Source organism: Hippocampus zosterae, chromosome 14 (assembly GCF_025434085.1).
Source record: "Hippocampus zosterae strain Florida chromosome 14, ASM2543408v3, whole genome shotgun sequence".
NCBI lineage: Eukaryota > Metazoa > Chordata > Actinopteri > Syngnathiformes > Syngnathidae > Hippocampus > Hippocampus zosterae.
The window spans coordinates 5,274,171-5,293,129 of NC_067464.1; the positions used below are offsets into that span (position 1 = coordinate 5,274,171).

Below are 18,959 nucleotides of genomic sequence, written 5' to 3' on the forward strand. Positions count from 1 at the left end.
AACGCTGATTACACGTTCACATCTGTTATTTGTTGTCGCGGTTAGGTGAATGAGCTCCACCGTTAATTGCAGTTCTATAAATAACACTGTCATTCCGGAATGAATGCGCGTGAGTGTTTATGAGCATGACGTTCTTACCTCCAGCTGGGTAAATATCTTTTTAATGTGCCGGTAGCAGCCCTCCGCAATGTCCATGTCCTCCTCGTAGGAGCGGCCCTTGAACACAGGCTGGGGAGCGTTGGAGAAGTACTTGTGGAAGGGGAAGAACGCCGCCACGGCCTCCACCTCCGCCTCCGCACCCTGTTTGGGCTTCACTTTGCTCAGGTACTCTTCCCACCGTGAGATCACCTGCAGAAGACATGCGGCGGATGTTACGAGCCATTACGTACAGCGAGGGCCAGAAGCATGGGGCCAGTGACTGAGGCTTTGAGATTGCATGGATTTTATATTAAACGACCGACATGTGACTGACATGCTTTCATTTAAAATGTTGGAACAAAAAAAAAATACGGCATGTAACATTTTGAAATGGCAGGCAATTAAGGCATTCACCTCTGTGTTCAAGGGCTCAAAACTATTTTGACAAAAAGGCACATAACATCTGTGACAAGGCAGATTTTAGTTGACCTTTGAATGATACCAGGATCGAGTATCTGTGGATCGAGCCCGTCACATACACAACGGAAAAGATGTCAATTCTTTAAAATGTCCTCTATTTGGCCTCTAAATACAAAAGAAATCCCTCGAAACAAGAAGCACAGAACTGTCAGATGGATCTAAGCGCTCACTACGGTGGTGTGGGGGTTGGTTCTCCGGACGTTTTTGCCCACTCCAAATGCTACATCAGACAACTTGCCTTGAACTTCTTTCTTTTTTTTTTTTTCTTTCTGAAGCCAAATGAGAGCAGATCGGCACACGCTTGGGGGGGTGCTCCAGCTGTGAACCTAATAAAGCGGCTTCAACCAACCAGCAGGCAGCCTCGGTCTAAAAGTATCTGTACCCTCTGTGGAAAGCGACTTCGACAGCGACTTTACCAATGCGGCTCGGGAGTTCGGTTTTACGCAATCTTTTTAAACAACTATGAAAAAACACAATTTCAATACATTGGTACCTTGACTGATGAGTACAAGTGAAAGTAAAGGTAACTTGTGTTTTCTGAATTCCAGCAGCATGCTCAACAGAGTGGATGACCAGGGCGACCGAAAGATTATGATGCCTCCTAAAAAAAAAAATGTTGTCGGAGTGGAGGTGGGTGAGGGGTGCGGATGGAGGATTTTGAAACTCTGTCGATATCTAACCGCTGTATGTGTTACAACAGCGGGGCTTCAAAGTAAAAGAGACTGGCCTGCCTGCAGTCCAGACCTGTCGCCTGTTGAAAACGTGTTTCGCTTTAAGGAAGCGGACTGTTGAATGAGGAAAGAATTCCGACTACAACGCTTCAACAATTCGTGTCGTCAGTTCCCAATCATTTTTTAAGTCTTGTTAAAAGAAAAAGTAATGTAACAAAGCAGTAAATTTTCAGCTAATGATGATTTGCTAAACACAAAGTTCATCAGTCTGAACATTAAATATCTTGTCCGTTGTAGGATATTCAATTAAATATAGGGTGAAGATGATTCGCACATCATTGTCATCTTTTTTTTAATTTATGTTTAACACATTGTCCGTCATTGGAATTGGGTTTGTGCAACACATTACAACACAGTCTGGGGATCTCTTTTTCAGAGCTTGTCATGTGCAGGGGGGATGCAACTTCAATAAACGGCATAGAAATGAGGACTTCTTTCCAACGACGCAAGAGTCAGGTGATAATTAGGTCTTGGGAATAAACACTGAAGGCTGACACCGTCTCGCCGGCTCTGCGCAAGTTATTTGCGGTGTCAGGCAAAACATAGCAACAAGCGGATGACAATAAGGTATTAAATAAATCGTACTGATAATACGGATAAAGATTACACACCACTGAAAAAAAAACTAAAACAAAGTTCAACACACATCACTCGGTTTAAATGTGACACACAAACTACTGGTGACACAAACTCACACGTTTGAATGATTGTCCTTTGTTGAGGAAGCCAATTGTCAACCGTGAAAAGTTTTCATAACATTTGCATATCCCGCCCATAAATGCATGACTGCTTTGCGATTGGCTCAGTGCAAATCTGCGGATGCATTCATGGGGTTTTGTGAACTCAAAATAACACGAGACTTCAGCTTGCAGGCAAGATTTTGTTCGCACGGCATAAAACAAAGAAACAAAAAAGAGCAACCGCTTACCTGGTAGAGGTAGAAGTGTCCTGCTGTCTCACAGGTATAGGAGACATCACCAGGGACACCCAAGCTCTCCTGAAACCTCCCCACCTCCGTGAGTAGCTCCAGTCGTCGGGCTAGGACGTAGTTCACGCGGCCGTACCTGCAGACCAACAGCAGAGTGTGGTTCATCAACAGTCATGTTCAATTGCAGTGTTTTTGTCAAATGTCAAATTTGGTTTCACAATTTGGGTAGAGAAACTTTTTTTCAAATATGACTTTTTCAGTCACGTAAAATTGCAAACCTTTTCTTGCAAATATGTCAAACGCTTTTCTGGGGAAATGGCGACAACTTGGTTAAATGTGCTCATAACAACATGGCTTCAGCCATTTAACATGGCTTTTTTCCTAAGACTTTCTTTGTATTGAGAGAGAGAGCTTGAGAGAGAGAGAGAGACAGAGGGAGAGAGACATACGCTTAAAAAAAACAAAAATTAAATCGCCGCCATTTCCTTTTTGGATTTGATGCCCTCATTTGAAGTATTGACAGATGTAGCAGTTCTGTCCTTAGGAGAGGAATAGCAAGTTTAGCCCATCCTTGGGGGCTGTATGTGTGCTCGGCTTCATGCAGCTGATTAGTGTTAAAGCAACGCAATCAGAGAGCGGCATTAGGTACACACAGACAGGAAGTGGGAGATTCAGAGGTTATGCTATTTTTAGACGGTGTGCAAAGATCCTCCGTCAACACAGGTTTTAGTCCGGTTTTAGACAATGGCCCAGCGCCATCTCTTTTTGCCTGACTCTTAAAAAAAAAAAAATAAATAAAAATAAGGGAAGTGACCTTGATACACAGGAGGACTCACCTGTGATGAAGCTGCTCTCACATACAGGTCAATACACGTTACTGCTTGTAACCTTGGGCTGGAGACACAAGACTAATTCACACCAAGTAGCATCTATTTGGGTAATTTATTTATTTATATTTATTTTGCTTAGACCTCTGAGCAAAAATGTAAGATATGAACAGAGTATGGTTGTGGGGACTCAACTGATTTAAGGGCAAGCAGCAGTTTGGCAGTCAATTAAAAAAAAAAAAGGGTTTTAGATCTTCATTGCTACTTCAAGTTCACCGTCAAAGTAAACATAAAACAAAGACAATTATGTGCTCTGTGTTTAAAATGACCACGTAGCCTCGCCTAACTTAATGCTAGCACTAAGGAAACTGCCATTGACAGGTTGATAAATAACGTGAGATGGTGTTAACCCTTTCAGCAATGTATATTTGAACACAAAAAACAATGTAATAATATTCACAGGCATCATGTGTCTGTATGACTTCAGCAATTTGCATACGGGCCGGAACAGGACAATGTCCACTGCACTGAAGCAAAAAAAAAAAAAGAACAAAAATGGTTGAGTTCTTTATGTGCTATTATTGCATGTTTTAAAAAAGGACCCTTTTATAATAATATTTTTCTCTTAAAAAAAAAAAACACCCATAAAAATGTGTTGCTTTTTTGGCAGGCTGGACTGGACGAGACTAATGGCATTTCCACTCTTTTTAGTTGCTTGGCATTCACCACATTTTCCTTTCTCGCATACGTGGTGTTAATTAAAAATCTCTAGCGCTCAGTGTCACCGGGGTACTAAAAGCAGAGGCGCTCGCATGTTCTAATGAGACGTCCAGCGGCAGACGGAGGCCGCATTAAACGCTACTACCGGGAGTGCATTTCTTTTCATGTAACCCCGCTTTCCCCATTCTTTTTTTCCCCCCTGCATAATTTACAGACTTGCCTGGCCGCTATTCATAAGCGCACGCTACGTTCATTCTGAACAGCGCCCATACACGAAACGAGGCACGACGGCACATGCATAACCTCCCCTGCCCCCCACGTTTCTCCCACTATAGGGTGCAATTTGCTCTGCGCTACAGATGGATGAGGCGGTAATTAACAAGGTTGCCTATAAGGGAACTATAAATAGTAACGGCAAAAAAAGTTCATTAATACTCTATGGCACTGGCCTATTTATATGGAAATGCTGCCTGAAAAAATGTAAAGTTTAGCAAGTCATATTTGAGAAAGCAGATTCTGGTTTTATTTTTCTAGTTTAACATCGAGATGCAAGACCAACATGCCCGTGATTTGCGTTCATTGACATATCCCAAAAATCTAGCACTATGGTTTTTATTTTCCAACCTCTCTTGAGGTCTTTGCTAAAATTATCCTGTTTTAGCAAATCAGTGACTGCTCCCCCCCCCCCCCCCCCCACACACATCCCTACTAGTGTGGGGTGTGCGACGCGAGAACAAATTTTGGTAGAATGACAACCAGGGATATCGTTTTTGTATTCTATCTCACAGCTCATGATGAAAAAAATGGTCTTGCATTACAATTCATGCCAGATATTATCGCATTCGTTGGCTTGAATAAAATGTCTCGAAGTGGACCTTTTTCAATTATTCATTCAGAACCCCTGCACTAAAACCATTAAGAGTTCACCGGCGACTCCAAAATGACAGGCTGAAGAATTTATGTAATATTCTAATGCATTTAAACACTGACGCGTACTCCGTCATGCCTTTATATTTGTGTGATTACAACATGACCTGCAATTAGTCATTGCGTCGGTGCTGTAAAAATACTTAATGAATAATTAATCAAAAGGGGCCTTAATGTATACCAGAGGTTTTAATGCCAATATTATGGCTCAATTAGATTTCTTCTCCCCAGTGCACTGTGCGGTGAGGAAGGACTGAGAGCCTTGCTCTTACTTTATAGATGCATCTTGCTGAAAATAGAGCCTGATTTCATTCGGGTCAATGTGTTAAAAAAAAAAAACACACACAAAAAACCCCCCCTGACAATTAAGTGATTAGCTGCTAATAGGTGTATATACTATCTAGATGAATGTGATCAATATTAAGTAGCTGTGGCTGGGCTGTAGTTTGCCCACCCCTGTGCCAGCACCACACAGAGTATTTGGTGATCCGAAGTAGTGACAAGTGGACGAAATGCTGGGTGAATTGTGGGAGAAGCCAAAGAGGCTGAGGATGTCTCACCAAGATAAACACATGGGAGTATCAGGTGGCTCTGTCTCTCTTTTGGCGAAGACTTGTTATACTTGCGGGCAGCTGGGCAAGTGGATATGTGTGTATGTGTGTGTGTGTGTGTGCGTGTGTTGGCTTTGACTGAGTTATAAGATAGTTCTTGGACGTTTGTTTGCATAGACGCCATCGCACGTCACGATCTGTGGCGTGCCATCACCGCCTTAGCCGTCCTCACCTGCTAAAGTCCTTCTCGGTCTCCAGCTCCTCCTCCCCGTGGCCCAGACGCAGTAGGTGACGTTCGTCAATGTCCAGGGCCATGATCTTTTCAAACAGCTGGTTCAGAGCCTGGTGGACGAGAGACGTGCAGGGAAAGATGTGAGACCCAGCTTATAAAGATGTGTAAGGTCATGTACATGACAGTGGGCTAACCTGGTTGGAGTGTGTGACTATGAGTGTCCTCTGATCGGGAAAGTTGTGGTAGATGTTGGAGATGATCTGAACGGCAACGTCAGTCTTGCCGGTGCCTGGCGGTCCGACAACCTGGAGACAAAACAGACAAACAAACAAACACAAGGTGAAAAGAGAATTAAAGAAGAAATGTGAGTTAAAGGCAAAACAAATAAAAATAACAATAAATAATAACAATCGTACTGTATATAGATAAAAAATAATGCTATCATAAACAATCCACGTTTAAAAAACACACTAATTTGTAAAAAACAAAAATTTTTAAAAAAGCATTTCAAATCAGTTTGAAATGACACTTTTTGGATTGATTGCTTGTGACACATATATTGTAAGATTTGCAGAGATTTACTGTATGACTTAAAACGCTGCCTGTACAGTAAATGTTTTATGGCTGACAATTTGACACTGACGTGAATGACGTTCATTTCGCTTATGTTGTCAGATTGGATCAAAGCATGCTGAAACCGACTGTGTGTTCAAAGCTAAAGGAAGCATCAGTATCCTTGAAGCCTCCCTCCCATCAGCATAAAATAAGGCTTGTTTGAGCAGGGGGGCAGTTGTTACAAAAAAAAAAAAAATCTCATCTAAGCATCTCAGGTGAGTCATTTCCGCTGCAAAATAATGAATGCAATTTAGCATCCCCGAATAAATCAACGTATAATCATCCGAGATGAAAGAGGAGGCATGCGGCCGGGGGGTGGCCGGAGTGTGTTTATTGCTCCTCCTAATGATGGCGACAACTATCAAGAAGCAAAGCGTGTTTGGCCGTTTCATGACTTGCATCCTTAAATGAACTACAAGCTTTTGTCAAGGACCAATGACAGCACTATCGCTAGAAAGGTACGTGTGAAGTTGTAACCGCCTGTAGAAACAGGAGTAGTGGGCTGGAATGGTGGGGTCAAGGCTGGTTGAGTAGCACATAGACCATTATAGATGTGCAAATCCGGTAGAATGTCCACTCCAAAGACTCGGGTTGAAGAAGAAAAAACGTCAAAAAACAAAAAATTCTCCTTCCCATGACACTTTACATGTTCGCATGTGTACGACTGCCATTCAAATGATTCAGTGTCAGGCAACTTACCATGGTGAGACCTGGCTGCATGCCAGCTCGGATGGCTTCGATCTGAGTAGGCGTGAAGTGAATTGTGTTCCTGGAACGATGTTATTAACGCAGATAATTAGCCAGACAACATAAACTGATTTGAGGTTGAAATTGGACAATGCAATTCAGAAACATTGAACCCAGGATAGAACAAGAGGAAGAAGATAAGTGCAGAATGTTAATGACAGCTAAATGAATAAATAAAATAAGTTCTGAGGATCCGCAGCTACAAATGACAAATAAATACATCCATAAATAACAAGCTAGCATTAGCACCGCAATGAATACAGAATATACAGTATAATATAACATACAGCTGAATCATCATTGCATCATCGACCAGAATAAACGTAAATGCTAATAATTAGCTTCACAGACCAAAACAAGACTCTATGCGTGATTCGTCATCGTCACTTCCGTGTACCATTTGAGGATGGCACAGCTGGAAAGGCGCGGAATAAACTAATGCGAACGTTACGCTTGCATGCAGAGCCAGTCTCACAAAGGTGACGTAAACAAGTGCGGGTTGCTCAGTGGTCTATCACGGTCATCAGTTTTGAGAATGTGCAGTGGGAAATGAAAAAAAAAAACACGCAGGATTAGCTTGAATTTAGCGTGCCAAGGCAACAGCATATGGGCGATTTGTCTCTTCATTGCTATTTTTGAGGATGCATTACAATGACCAAACATGTTAAAATTAGTGGGAAAGTGGCTTTAAGAATGGATTGTCACCTCTTGGGCTGGTTATAAGGGTAGGGCCCACGGTTGGGGGTGACATAGGGCTCAACAATCAAGGGTTTGTCCTCCGCTTCCTCCTCGACTTCATCATTTGCCTTCCTCTTCTTCCCTTTGTCAGTTTGGCTTGAGACCGGAAACTTTATTCTTGTAAGACAGAGACCAAAGGATGGATAAGATACCCGTTTCTTTTCGAATTAAAAACAATGATTTGACATTCACCTGAAAGGCGGGACTTGAAGTTCAGGGTTCTCTTCGACCACCTTAATGGATGAACCGGGGAAGCAGGAGCGTAGGTGGTCCAAGGACAGAAAGGTGTCGTTGAAGTCCAATGTGGAGATCTGATTGGGCATCTTGGAGTAGTGGGCGCTACCCGGGTCGCCGTAGCCGAGGATGATGTCATGGAGCCAGTCCGGAACGACGCACTCTGTGTTCATCAGGTTTCTGATGGTTTCCAGAACGGCCTAATGTGACAGACATCCAGTAGAAAGACAGAAAAATTGAGGAGGTTTCGTGTTTTCATGACAACATCCCACAGGAGGCTTTGATGGGACGGCGTAAAACTTGTACATCTGTCAATTTGTTTTTAATGAGCTTCAAAGGTGCTACATGCCCCGTGCGCCAATCAGCAGGAAAGAAACATGTTTGCTTTTATCTGTGCTGAACATCAAAGATGCAGAAGAATGCAGCCTAACGAAAAACATCTGTCGTTCTTTCGGCGTGGGTAAAAAAAAAAAAAAAAAAAAAAAAAACGGCAAATTAATGTGCCCCGCATTGGAAAATGGCAGATTTGACAAAGCCCCACTTGAGTCTCTTTCAAACAAAAACACGATGTGGAGTTTGACGCATGAGCTCTTGTGGGGTTTAAACTTAACGTGACCCACATAAAAACATCGGGACTTTGCCTCCGTTTAACCTTAATAAGCCTTTATTTTTTAAGAGATTGTTCCTACGCTAAGCTTCCACTGAGAGGGGCCTTGGATAGGCCGTATCTCAGATGCCCTGGGCCCAACCTGAGAGTTTCCACAGCCGCATGAAAGTCAGTGCCACAGAAAAGGAAAGACATGAAAACTGTTGTTGCGCTTCTAACCTTAAAGTTATTCTCCTTTGGCTTGCGTCTCATGATGATGTTGAACGTTTCGTACGGGTCCTCGGTGCCCGCCTGAATGCTGCTCGTCATGTCTTGCTGATACTGGTTGGGGTCCAGCCAGACGCGGAATGTTCTTGAGTCGCCCCGTAGCTTGGGCTTTGGTTCGGGACCTGTATCGGACCAATGTGACAATTACAATGTAAAGAAACAAAAATGGGAGCAGTGGAAAGGGAGCGGGAGTCTTGTCCGGTCTAGTAAACAAGTAGTTTTCAGACATAGTCATGCTAAGTGGTGCCCAAAATTAAAAATAAAAATAAAAAAAAAACCCAAAAAAACAAAGAAGATGGATTAAAAAATTTAAAAAGTGCCAGACTGTTGGCTTTGGACAAGACACTGATTCAACAGGTTAGGCCGCTGGGACGAAACACCATAAATTATGTTTTCTGTGCATTTAAATTTAAGAAGTTCAGTGCCATTCAGGCTTTGACTTCCTCCAGACAGGACAAAAGTGTCCTTAGAGAGGAAGTGTACTTTTTCCTTAGTGGGACATAGACCTGACTGTCATCTGTATAGCAGTGAAGTCAAGTACAACTTTATTGTCAAATGTGCTGTATTCCTCCCTCTTAAACAGACAACAAGAGGAGCCACTGCGGATGCCCGCGCCGCCATGAAAGCCAGGGGCAGCAAATCCAATGAAAATGGCAGGGGCCTCAAAATTGAACCCTGTGGAACACCATACGACAGTGGGGCTAAGCAGGAGTCAGAGTAACCAAGGCTAACACAAAAAATTAACATGAGCATATATCGTTACTGTACATATAATGACTTGACTTTGAGGAATTGGTCCAACCAATCAGTGGTCACCCATATGGTATCGAGCTGGAATGCTAGCTAAGCAACCTACATTGTCCAGTGCCAAGGCACATAATAAGCCAATTTGGGCATAAATGTGTTTTTTTAACCTTTTCTAGCAGTGGATGCACAAATGTAATGAAGTCCGGATTCGGTTAGCAACTACGAATGCTGAGAATGCTGTTTAGAGCAAATAGTTACTTAAAAGGCTCATTTAATGCCTCACGTGTAAGACGGCTGCAGTAACTCTTACAAAACAGCTCTCCCTGGCCTGGTCTTCCTGCAGTGCGTTGCCTTTTTTTAGGATGAGGAATGTGGATGTGGGGCCTGACAGGCGGCCATGCTGAGAGATGCTGCGAGGTATATGGAGGGCAGCTCACTGACGGATGTCTGAGAAGGTTCATGTGTGGCGGATTGGGGCAGGCGGGGGAGGCCAGAAGACAGTGACACTCGATCCTGCTGACCTCCTGTTGTGTGTTTGTGTGTGTCTATGTGTGTGGCTATGCTGGGATTGTCAAATCCTCCTGGCTTATTTAAAAAAAAAAAAAAAAAGCGATAGCTTAGGAGTGTAAGCGACACCCTTGCCTTGGAGGATAACACTTTGGCCAGCTGGGCCAGGATGTGACTGAGAGCCCTCATTGTATTTAAACTATCACTGCAGCATTAAATCAAAAGCACTGCAGGCTACTTTAGATCCTCAGCAAGATCATCAGACCTGACATATCATGAAAAAAGCATGCATTGACCAAGACATTAATACTTAGCTTTTGTTTCGAGCGATCAACCTGGTATTTATCAAACAATGTTTATTATCATTATTAACATCAAGTTGTGTTGCTCTGTATGATCCATTGTGATATATAAGCAATATAACATTGGTCAAAGAGATGAAGGAATAGGATGAACATGTTAAGAATGATCTCATCCTACAGATTTTAAATGTTCAGTCCCTGAACTAGTTACACTTGGGAGTGTGAAATTTGGTTTGAACTTCAAACAGCCAGTTCAGGGTCACTAAGGCCATTTTCAGCTGCCCATCAAAGAGAGACACGGGATTTTCAGAAGACAGATTCTGAAAGGTTGGGAATATTTTTCCAGCCGGACTACTATGCGGAAAAAAAAAACGCTTTGTGCGCTACATATTTAATGCGAACAGAGAAGAGAAGGGCGAGGGCATACCAGGGATACGTGCTCTGACAAACAGGAAGTGCAATAGAAACACTGACGGCTACCGGCGATGTTCGGTGCAAGCGAGGAACAGCAATCGCCAGAGGCGAAAGCGATAAATATCATATCATCACGTTACTGTTGCATATTTTAAATTCTTGGGAACATACACCAAAGAATGGCTGAGTTAAATATTTTTTCCTCTGGTGTATTCATACATAAAGCATGGACTTAATGCAATACAAAAGTGGAATCATGTGAAACTAGCTTTTTTAATGTGCGTGTGAACAACAAATGTCTGTGAAATGAGTGGATTTTTTCCTGGGAAAAAGGAAGGTGTTTTTTTCCCCCTTTATTTTCTTGAGTGGACAATGGGTAATGACACACTGGGACGAGGCATCTATTAGAGGCATGGCCAATACTTGAGGAAATAGTACATGGACATGAACAAAATTATGGCGCAAAAACCTTTCCTATCGTGCACTGCTAATGATCTTTAAAGACGTCGCGACTTTGAAGACATTGAGTTCATAATGGCACCACACTTTCATGAATGTAATACTCCACCTTGGTGCTGCTGTTTTGGTTCGGGAAAAAAAAAAGTTCAAATGGGTTCAGTTCACGTGTGACCAATTGCATCTGTGATATCAGATGGTGACAGTTACTATCAGTTTATTTTTTTAAGTGAAAAGTAAGGCTTCTGACGAAGGGAAATGTTCATGTTTACTGACTCGGGTATGGCATGTATTCGCAATGCAAAACGTCAGAAATAATGACGTAAAAAGTAACCCTAGATAATTGCTCATGTGTTTTTCTTCATGTTCGCCTGCGTATGAACCTCCTGTCCTGTCTGTCAAGCTGCCTCAGGAGATGAAGCTGTCGTCGGTGCGTCGTGTTGTATATTGGGTTGTCATGGCTCCAAGAATGACTGACGCACTGTCACCGTTCCGGCGGCTGGTATCTCAAAGCGGAGGGGAAGCAGACAGCCGCTTGCGCGAAGTCAGCAGAGATGACACCTCGCCCGCGAGCGCTGGCACCCCCACTTTAGTTGAAGCCCAACTCGGGGGGCAGAACTAGGCTGAACTAAGTGTCCCAGATAGAGTTTAATCACATCCCTCTGGCTTTTAACTGGCCACTACTTTGCCCCTGAGGTTGTAGAATTCAGAAAGCGAGCAAATTTCTGAGAAAATAAGGCTCCGTATCCAGTGAGACCTCAGCAAATCGCACGAGATCTGAGGAAAGCATTCAATCCACAAGTGACTAAACAAACCCCAATTCCATTGAAGTTGTGTAAAAAGTAATCAAAACAGACTGCAATGATTACTAAAAGACCTGGACTGTGAAGTCACTCAAGTTGTACATCAAGAAAGACTGGAAAAGAATCCCACCAACAAAGCTTCAACCATCAATGTCCTCAGTTCCCGACGGTTAATTGCATGTTGTTTCAACAAAAGGTGACATAATATCGTTGGCATGGTTCTGTAGGACTAGGACATCCTTCAAGGTTTACACATCCACCATCCAACCTACGCGGCTAAATGAAATGAATCAAATCACGTGGCGAGGGTGGGTGAGGGCGGGGCCTGCAGCTCTCAGGGCGCTGTGTCCGCTGACCTCAGGTTAATGTCATGTTAATGCGAACAGGTCAGGTCTTACAGTGGCTGTCGCCATGACAACGCCACTCGTGACCCTCTCCCAAGGATCAGCTGCTGGAGATGATTGCTTTGATGGCAAGGATGGATATTATGTGTCACTCTCCGCGTCGGTGTGTGTGTGTGTGCACTCTCATGAGCCGTACCTTCCTCGATGACACGCCCCCGATCATCCAGCATGCCCTGCACCTCGCAGCCCCGCACGTACACGAGGCCCGTCTGCTCCACGAAGGCTTGGCGACGGTCGAAGCGCGTGCCGTAGGGCATGTTGGGCCGCACCGTGATCAGAAAGCAGACGTCGTGCTTACGCAGACCTGTGGAGGAGAGAGAGCGAAAGTGTCTGAGAGTCCGGTAAGACAGAAAGGTGGACGGGGACAGATCAGTAGCCTGGGGGTGGGGGGGGGGGGGGGGGGGGGGAATGTAGGCATCAGGCAACGAAGGAGAAAGTGCCCTGTCAGCGTGCGCCTGATCTTTAAAACATGAAGTCCTAATTATAGAAGTAGAGGGCAGGAGAGGAGGTGATACTTTAGCCTGTGTTTAAATTTGAGGAAATTGATTATTAAAGAATTCAATTTCAAATGGTTTTGCTGCAGAGGTAGAAATGGTAGAAAAAAGTACGTGGAAGTTTGACATTTGTACTAATTTGTAGAATTTCTGTAAATTCTTAGCAGGGAATCGTATTCGTCAAAATGGACACCACATGCTTCACCATGAGATGAAACTGACTGAAGAAGAAATGCTAACCTAAAAAAAATAAAATAAAATGGAGCCCAAACACTTTCTGTGGTTAAAAACAATAATACAAACAAAGTCCGATAACGAGGTCACATTTTCTTGCACCTTCAACAAAATAAACTACTGTACAATCACAATGTGGTGCTCACATGGTCAGGTTGTAATAAAATTCAGGTCAGTTTCAACTCCTACGCCGTTACCTTCCCACTCGTGCTTGATGTGGTCCTGCACGTTGAGGTGGACAGTGACGTCGGCCCGCACACGCGCAGGCCAGCTTTCGCCAATGTTGGGCTTGGCCACCTCCACGATGGTGAAGGCGGTGATGGTCTGGGCCATCCTGGCCCAGCCGCCGAACACCACTCCGCCGTACTCGGACTGCCTGTGGGTGTTTGCATGTGTGGAAGGACAGACAGAAAGGAGGGAGATTGTGAGAGGTGTGACAAGTGCCGCGGGGCCCTGTCAAGCTTGAAATGAGTTGGATTTGGGGCAGCGACAGACAACGCTGCCGCTGAGTTGTTTACTTTCCGCCGGAACAACAAGTAAAAAGTTGCGACACCGCTTGACATAATGGGAGCACTTATTATGTTAAGCAATGGGTTTCCAAATGCGCCGTCACAGTCTTTGAATTAAATATAATCAATGTGCCGTGCCGTCGCAACGGGAGAGGGGTCTTCATTCGTAAAAGTTAAAAAGGAGTTAAATGCGCTCTCAAAAGGCCGGGAACAATACTATCGTCAACCCCCGCACCTTCTTGATTTCGTTTTTTAAAGCCATCGTGTGTTATTTGCAACAACAAAAAAAGTCAACAATTCATGTGAGGGTAACTTGTACTGAAAACTGAAGTACCGAATATAGCTTTTGATGTAATATGAGTTCATGATTATGTCCATGCCAGATGCATGGTATTGAGCTTGAACTGATCATTCCAAGTGCCATGATTTGGAGGCGGCGACCATTCGTAGATTTTTTTTTTTTTATTCCTGTGGGTGCTTAGTCGCACAGTAAACAGTTCTTGTTGCAGATCGTGGACGGCCTACCAGGGTTTCATGCGCCACACCACGTCTTCGATGTCCTGTCTGATCTCGTAGGTGGACTCAAGGCGGAACAAGTTAAAGTTCCTTAGCAGGTAGTCGTGGAGGGTCAAAAACTGGAGGTTGAGTTTGGGGAGCGCAAGGCAGCCTGAAAAAGACAAAGTGCAGAAAAGTAAAAAAAATAACAGCAGGTAGGACAGCCGATCAACAGATCTCACATGTATTTATTTGCATACCTTCGCCAGAGAAGTACTCAGTTGGTACGATATTCTCGTCCCAGATGATCTTCTCGGTCGGGTAAAGGGGCATCTGGTTCAGTTGCTCAATCTGAGAGATTCTGCGCTCGTGACGGGACACCTACAAGTGAAAACCGTTCAAATGCATACCCAGTTAGTGTCTGTTATCTTTATGAAAGGCATACGATTGAGACAGATCACGCTTCCGATGTGTTTCAACATGCCTGTGAACACTTTCCTCAAAATATAACAAGGATCAAGAATGACTTGATCCTTTTTAGCCTCACCGCACTCAGTCTGTTATGACAGGGAGGTCCTATGTCATATAACGAACCACTGCTCGACCCTCCCCTCTCTCACTCAGGGCAAAGACTAAAGGCAAGCAAGACATTTGGATTAAATTTGCGACAACCGGCGTCAGGGGGTTAAACATTGCCTTTACCATTAATAATTATTTCTAATAGCTAGAGTGGGTCCACGGAACACAGGGAATCAACTCCTGTTATTTCCTAGAGAAATAGATTGTGCTTGACTCTGAATTATCTGTTGTACAGTACTTTGAAAGTAAGAATAAAGCAAGTCGTACAAGTAGGTGTGTGTGTGTGTGTGTGTGTGTGTGTGTGTGTGTGTGTGTGTGTGTGTGTGTGTGTGTGTGTGTGTGTGTGTGTGCGTGCGTGTGGCATGAACTTGCCAGAAGCTCCAGAAGAACTTTCTTGTCATGGGTGGTGTCTTGGTCCTTGGGCAGTTCAGGCAACAGACACAAGTAAGATGCCACCCGGTGGAGCATATTGGGACTGCAGAGGAAAAATAAAATAGGGGTGTAATTTGAGAAAAAACAAAAAAACAAATCTCGAATGAATCAGAATTGTTTAAGTTGTAAAGCACTAAAAATTGTTGATTTAAGTATTGTCGTGAAATTTAAGAAACATTTTGCTCAAGGTGAACTTAAGTCCCATTAAGATCCATTTAAGCCCTGCTTTCAAACTGTTGCTGACTGTCAAAACAAAACAAGAAGGAGGCATTTCTCTGTGGTCAAGGAATGCTCATGCCCTACTAACGCCACGAAGGTTTCTCCGGCGGTCATACCGCAGTATGCGCGACATCCGACGGCCTTATGCAATTCACCGCTTGTGTTAGCACTGCGGCACAAAGCCGCTCCCTCTGTTGGCTTTGACACTTGTGGTCCTGCTATGTCAGCGGCGTGTGCATTAAATGGCTCGGGCCGCATTGATGCGACGGGATTATGAAAATCAAAGACTTGGCGAGCTGAGGCGTGGCTTAATCAGGTTGACATGCAGTGACACGGACAGGGTCTGCGCCACAAAAAAAAAAAAAAAAAAAATTGCAGGTCGGGGAGGGAGACCAGGCTCAGGAAATAAGCGTGACAGGTTCTGGACAGCCACACGATGCCCTTGTATACGTGTGCATACTCATGACAAGGAAACTGGATGACAATAATGCCACCGTTGCACTTTGCTGGCCAGTGGATGACCTGTCAGAGGCCGTGTAAGAAGACACAACAGCTCGCTGGCAGGGTTGGCGATGACTGGACCATGTCGTGATTGACAGCTGAGCCACTGGCATGTGCTGCAACTGGTGTTGGGCAAGTTTATGTTACAGCCCGGCAGGGTTGTTTTGACCCTATTGATGTGTAGTAATCCGGTGACTTTAGAAAAAAAAAAAAATCATGCTGCTGTTTTTGTTTTCTGCTAGGCACAACTGACTGTTTGACACAAATAAAAGAATGAGGGTCACTCTAAGGCAAGTGTCTAGTTACCAAGAGGAGAATTGCAAATTGCATTCTACTAAACTGCTATTTCGATTTCAATTTGATGAATTGTTCAACTCCAGGCTCCAGTTATTTATTTGTCAGGGCTAATTTCATTTCGAGAAGTGGCTCAAGGCCGAAGTACAACTGACTCAGTCGACTGAAGTACAACTGAGCAGCTATATTTGCTTCAGTTTAGGGCATTCGAGTACTATGCGTAACAAGCTCGAGCGGGGAAAAAAAATCAAATTGTAAGTCAAGGTCACGCTGTGTTAGCATATGGGGTGCCACCTGACGTTTTTTTTGGTCTTCATTTTGTCAGCGGTTGACATCTTTGTCCACGTGTGTGACAAATTCACTTAAGACAACAGGGAAGTGATGACCTGAGGTTCAACTGGAAATACCTTGAAAAAAAATTTGAATGTACCACGATATCAACAAAAAGGAAACGGCTAAAGTAAGGAAGAAACGAAAAGCTTAGCACAAAATTAATACAGTAACGAACAATCTTTCATTGCATTTCCCAAAATGCCGTCTTTCATCGTGTATTAAATTCATTTGCTGGCCTAAAATGACACTTGCCGGCGCTTTATGCAAGTGTCAGAAGTTTCTATTTATAGGCAAAGCTGAGCAATAATACTCCGTTTGTGTGTTTTGGGGAATTAGTGGAAACATTCGGAGCGACGGGTGACTGGGAGCTTAGCGAGAGGGTTGCGCGGCAGGAATAAAGTGGCATTAGCATGAGTTGCTTGCATGGGGGAAAAAAATTGCCTCGTTAAATCTGATAGTGGCTTATTTCAGAGGCTGGTGCTGGGGTGGGAGTTACCCAGGGTGACAGTTGCGGATCAGGCAACAATGGCGCTTGGGCTCCCGCCAAATGCTGGAGGCTGGTGGGGAGCGTTGTTGGGAGCTGAGCTTGCCGCGAAATGATTCAGAAGGAGTATTAAACCGATTCATCAATGCTCGGCTCATAACCCTCAAAAGAGATGCAGTGTGAGGGTCCAAGCACTTGAAATCGACGACCGTAGAGGATGATGGATGGTGACTCGGCCATGGGAAAGAGGGATTTTATGTTGTGTCAAGCCAAAGGTTAGCTAGATGGGGGTTTTTTTCCCCCTTCATGGCTAAATAACACACACAGAGTACACTATGATGGCGTCCGGCTGAGGCCTCATACGTCTAAATTTGGTCAATTTCATCAGTATTTTTCTCCAAAAATCGGTACTACTGGCCAGTCCCAGTTATTTTTACAACTTCTTCACCAATATAAAGTGTTGAAAATGGCCTTTGATGATGCAATGTTAATGGCTCAACAATCCAGCGGTTTTTTTTGGTTTGTTTGTTTGGTTGTTTTCCAGACAAGTCATAGCTTTGGAGATGCAAGGCTTCTGCCAGACGCCAGCAATTAGTTTTTAGGAATGCAGATAATGATTATTTGTCTCAGTTCATGTGTCCCAATGAGTGAACCACGAGCTGCGCCGATCCTCAACATGCAACGTCAATCAATTCATCGTTCTAAATATCTATGTACGATCCATGCATCCATTTAGAGCCAAAACGATAAGACAAGGGAGGTCCAATATCTGATGTATCGGCCGATATCCGATCGCCCAAATATGAAATTATAACATAGACCTTTTCTGTACTGCACATGAACACATTAAAATACGATACGATCCAAGACAAAGCAATCATTCACAAAAGTATCTGAGAAATATCCATTTGTCATATTTAAGGACTGAAAAGTTCCATCTGCAAATGTCATGGCAGTAGGAAACTTTGATGAGAGATAAAAAAGGACTAATATAAAATTAATATAAAGATACTAAACTGCAATCTAGTGGACCGGTGGTCCTTGTGAGTGAGCCATCCATCGTGTCGCTGACAACATACGACACACACTTTGGCTGAGAATATCCATTCGTGTAAAACCCATCTTAAACACGCGTTATAAACTTCCGACCACCACCAAACAATTTGTCCGGCTTTAAAATTTTAAAGGAGCCAATCAAATTGCGCTAACACGGCAAAGCGCAGCAATTAAACTATACCAGGATCAATTACGCACGCTTAATAGCTCCACAAAATCAGTCGGAGCCTCGTTTAACGAACTAAACTTTGCGAGGCCCTCATTAATCTGAACATGATGTTCATATTCAACTGAAATGGGAGGAAAGGCCGTACAACGGAGCGTTTTATGAAAGCCGGTGTGCTTTTTGCCTCTCTGGCGAGCTAATACGATGTGACAAACACAGCTGTTCAAAGGGTTTATTCTCAAGCCGCTGCAAATCGATGAAATTAATGAGGCGTGCCTCTCGCTGCTACCAGCTGCTCGTTGGGGGGCAGTGGTTGCTGCCATTTAGCGGCGGCGATCAGGCGGCAACAGCCGTGTCGTATATCACAGATTTAACACGGGGGGAGGACATGTAATGTGGACTTCTGTGTGTCGGATGAGTTCCAAACGGCAACTTATAAAAACATCCTATTGTCTCGTTTACCTGAGCGAGCCAAAATGTTTCGTCAGGGATTCCCGAGTGTCCACCGCAGCTACGTTGGACAAGGCAAAGTCGTGCAGCTCCGGGAAATGAGCGAAGGCTGCTCTCTGCAAAAAAAAGGAAAGGTGACATTCACGTGAATTAATCAGTGTGGCTTTCTAGCTTTGCATCCTCAAATGTCAGAATTAGAATTAGAGATACGCGCTCGACCAACAGAACGTCGTTGGTTCACAGCATCTCATTAGCCTCAGACGTTTAGTGTCTGGTTAAAAACAATGAATGGCAAACGCTATCTGGTTAGCATCGATGATTAGCATAAGCCGACTTGA

At 43.8% G+C, this 18,959-nt stretch overlaps 1 protein-coding gene across 1 annotated transcript in view; it reads right to left on the reverse strand.

Annotated features, from left to right (window-relative positions):
* The window catches only part of aqr (aquarius intron-binding spliceosomal factor), a 37,574-nt gene that overhangs the window by 12,956 nt on the left and 5,659 nt on the right, over positions 1-18,959 (reverse strand). Inside the window, exons 13-26 of the mRNA XM_052085447.1 lie at positions 18,634-18,737; positions 15,059-15,161; positions 14,368-14,488; positions 14,138-14,279; positions 13,301-13,479; positions 12,512-12,679; positions 8,695-8,864; positions 7,827-8,068; positions 7,602-7,751; positions 6,849-6,918; positions 5,729-5,839; positions 5,535-5,644; positions 2,278-2,413; positions 139-348 (exon numbers count right to left, since the gene is read on the reverse strand). Of these exons, the coding sequence (XP_051941407.1) occupies positions 139-348; positions 2,278-2,413; positions 5,535-5,644; positions 5,729-5,839; positions 6,849-6,918; positions 7,602-7,751; positions 7,827-8,068; positions 8,695-8,864; positions 12,512-12,679; positions 13,301-13,479; positions 14,138-14,279; positions 14,368-14,488; positions 15,059-15,161; positions 18,634-18,737 (2,016 nt within the window). The remainder of the gene's footprint in view (positions 1-138; positions 349-2,277; positions 2,414-5,534; positions 5,645-5,728; positions 5,840-6,848; positions 6,919-7,601; positions 7,752-7,826; positions 8,069-8,694; positions 8,865-12,511; positions 12,680-13,300; positions 13,480-14,137; positions 14,280-14,367; positions 14,489-15,058; positions 15,162-18,633; positions 18,738-18,959) is intronic.